At 34.4% G+C, this 3,655-nt stretch overlaps 1 protein-coding gene across 1 annotated transcript; it reads left to right on the top strand.

The window, feature by feature from the left end:
* The first annotated feature begins 1,108 nt into the window (after positions 1-1,108).
* Positions 1,109-2,037, top strand: LOC105313905 (uncharacterized). The gene is made up of 3 exons (XM_011407693.1): positions 1,109-1,413; positions 1,463-1,530; positions 1,679-2,037. Exons 1-3 carry the CDS (start codon positions 1,109-1,111, stop codon positions 2,035-2,037), a joined length of 732 nt encoding a protein of 243 aa, XP_011405995.1.
* The last annotated feature ends 1,618 nt before the right edge of the window (positions 2,038-3,655 follow it).

Below are 3,655 nucleotides of genomic sequence, written 5' to 3'. Positions count from 1 at the left end.
TGTTAGCATTAAGTGAGTCCTGTCAAGTATTACTATAATAGTTCAGGTTGTGTTGCGAAGAGATGGACAAGAGATGACATACATCAAACCTGTAGAAGCAAAAGGAGTTTATTTTTAGCCATTCATCAGTTGATGTAAGCAGCACCTTTGTTTCAAAAGAATATTATACTCTGGTGCATACTGTTTAGGGGTTTTATTTTGTTCATATCAAATTTTGCGAATTTGTTCATAAATCGTAAAATTTTTGCGAATCTTAACTTCTGCAGTTATTCTTCCTAGTGTGTCACACCACTTTTGAGAAATTTAATTTCGCAGATTTAATGATAATGCTAAAATCATGAAATTTATTTTCAATGAATGACAACCTTAATAGGGCATTTTACATTAATTATAGGTATCTGCCATTAAATATCAGAAAGGAAAAGCAAGACTTTCTGAGCATCAATAATTACATTGGGCTCATTAATAGCATAACAATTGGCATCTCTGGCTTCAGAAGTAGGCATAGCATCATTTTAGAGGCAATTTGATGCTACAAAATCGTGTGGATTAATGAAAAGGAAGCAGTTGTCATGAAGGCCAATGAAAACTTTTTTGTTATTATTTTAATTTAACTTTTATTTGATTAAACTTCAAAGGTACTTGTAGAGCATAACACAAATAGACAATGTACACATCATACAACAGATATAATCAGAACTGAAGGTATAAATCATGCACATTCTGAAATATTTAAACAGTTGAGTCAGGTGATGGTGAAAGTATTAGGGCAGAGTTCGGTACTTTAGACCCAAGATCAAGTTAAGATACAATAGAGACTGGTGCTAATCCTTTGTATCAGAGCATACTATTGCTTCAAATCAGGGATCAAACAGTGATAACAGTCAAGTTAATACTAGTAGAGGATTAAGTAAATTATGGTATAAGAATGTTGTATTGTCATAATAATTATGCATAAAAAATGGTACTTTTACCTCGTGTTGAGCAGTGTTTTGGTACTGCATTTACACCGCGGTATGTTAAGTACAAACCACAATAAGTCTAAATTTTTTAATTAAATGATTACAATTTTCTATTTTTCATAAAGCACATGGTACTAATATTAAAAATGGCTGAAGCAGTAACGAAAAGTTGGGATGAACCTGGACTTGAAGAGTCTGGAGATGACTGTGAAACAGATAGCTCTAGTGTTCCCAGCACTATTTCCAGTCCTTCATTAGCTTTGACAAACTTGGTTCAGAAGAAGAGTACCAAGTTGGTTGTGTGGAAGTACTTTGGATTCGTTCAAGATGAAAATGGTCAGCCAACAGAACTTGACACTCCTAAATGCAAGATATGTTTACAAACTGTTAAAGCTAAGTGCGGAAACACCAGCAACTTGTTTACTCATTTAAGAACATTTCACCCTAAAGAGTACAACAACATGAATAAAACTCAATCTATTAGTACTAAAATGTCCTAGAAACAAGAAGCTATCTAAAAGTAGTGGCCAGTTATCTATACAAGAGTCTATACAGCAGACAAAGAAATGTAACCACGGATCAAAAGAGCATAAGATGATAACAAAGTCAATAGCTATCTTTCTGGCTAAGAAAATGTTGCCTATATACTTAGTGGACAAACCTTGTTTACAAGAAATGATAAGTGTAATTAATCCCATGTACGACTTAACTCAAAGATCACTTTAGTCGACTTGCTATTCCTTGTCTTTATGAAGACACTCGTCACAATTTAGAAAGCAAACTAGCTTCTTCTAGTACTAAGTGTATTGTTCTCTTTTTGTCTACGTCTGATCTTTGGTCGTCTCATACTAGTGATCCGTTCTTAGTCTATACAATTCACTACATTGATTCAAACTGGACTATGCAGACTCGTTGTTTAAAAGCCCTGTACCTTCCTCAAGATCACACTGGGGAAAACATTGAAGAGGCTCTTGGGCTAATTTTAGAAGATTGGAAATTATCCTCTCAAAAGCAAGTTGCCATTACAACTGACAATGGAAGCAATATTAAACTAGTTTGTAATCTTTTACACTGAATCCGTGTAAGTTGTTTCGGTCATGATTTGGACCTTGCTATTAGCAAGGGATTTGTGGATAGTTGTATTGATCACGCCTTTAGATAATGCAGGAAAGTCTTTGCTGCCTTTTCCTACAGCAAGAGATCTCACAGAGAGATGCAAGAATAGAATAATAATCTGTTTAAAAAGCTAATAGCTGATGTAAGTACTAGATGGGGTTCCACTGCTAATATGATTAACATAACTTTGGAACAGGAGGAAGTTATTAGAATTGTCCTGGGCAAGATAGTACTACTTCTCACCTTCTATTGTCATGGCAGGATTTAGATGTCCTACAATGTGTGGCTACTGTTATTACCCCATTCTAAACGTTAACTGACTTACTTTCAGGAGAAAAATGTGTCATTTGCTCAGCTATTAAGCCTCTACTTCAAGTTATATAAACAACCATGCTAAATATTAAAGATGAGCCTACACTAGCTAAAGAAATGAAAATGAGAATAAAAGAAGATTTAGAGAGTCGTTATTCTGATACTGAAATTAGCAGTCTTCTGGACAAGTGTGCCTTCGTAGATCCTCAATTTAAGCATAGGTTTTCTATAGATGATGAGCTTGTAGCTGAAATCTTATCTGAAATGAACAAGCTAACAATTGTAAGTGATGACATACGATGAAATGAGGAGTCAGAAAACCTAGCCCTTGAACCTCTTCCACCAAAGAAAGAAAATTTTAGTTCAATTTTTTGACCAGTATTAGTCACTTATAATTTAGATATATCTCAGCAATCTCAAGAAGATAATGCTAAAAGACAAGTTGAGTTATATTTACAAAACCCTTCTCTTCATACAGACATGGACCCTCCGATTTGGTGGAAACAAGAATCCTCAAAAATGCCCTTTCTCTCTGTTTTGGCACGTAAATGTCTCTCGATCTGTGCATCAAGTGTGACATCTGAACGAATATTCAGCAAAGCTGGCATTATGGTATCTGATAGATGTTGTCTTAGACCGGATGAAATTGAACAATTAGTATTTTTATCCAAAAATTTGTAAATATGATTGGTTTGGTATTGTTCATATTTTCACATTTCTTATAAAGGTATTATTGTTATACCGCAATATTTTGGACATGAATATCGCGAGGCTATGAATTTTAATACCGCTCAACTCTACTTCTACCTGTATCACAAAAAATGTGACCATCCTAAAGAAGCAGAAAAGATAGTAATTGGGCCTTCTTGCAAGAAGTTTAAAGGAAGTCAGATCAGGAAGCCAGTTGCTTTAAAAATAATAGTAGTTAACAGTCATTATAGCAATGTGCTTTTTCAATTTGGGTACTCTCATGGTTTGTTGATTGTCAAGTTAAAGATGCTGCTTTGGCTAGAAAGAGACTGATAGAAGATAATGTAGAGATGTGACTTCAACAGGTTTCTACCTCATAACTGCATAATATTGTCTTTGTGCCTAGTGCTCAAAATATTTTAGCCCTGATGAATGGAAAGCATTGATGAATGTTCTAGAAACTGTTAAACAAAATGCATTATGGTAATGTGGAGCATGCTCAAAAGCTTTCCATTATACACGAATCATGTCTTAATTTGTTTCATTTCACTTGTGTCGGAATCAAAAGAAATACA

The sequence above is a fragment of the Amphimedon queenslandica genome, unplaced genomic scaffold, assembly GCF_000090795.2.
Source record: "Amphimedon queenslandica unplaced genomic scaffold, v1.1 AMPQUscaffold_13186, whole genome shotgun sequence".
NCBI classification, from domain to species: Eukaryota; Metazoa; Porifera; class Demospongiae; order Haplosclerida; family Niphatidae; genus Amphimedon; species Amphimedon queenslandica.
This window is presented reverse-complemented; position numbering and strand designations above follow the sequence as displayed.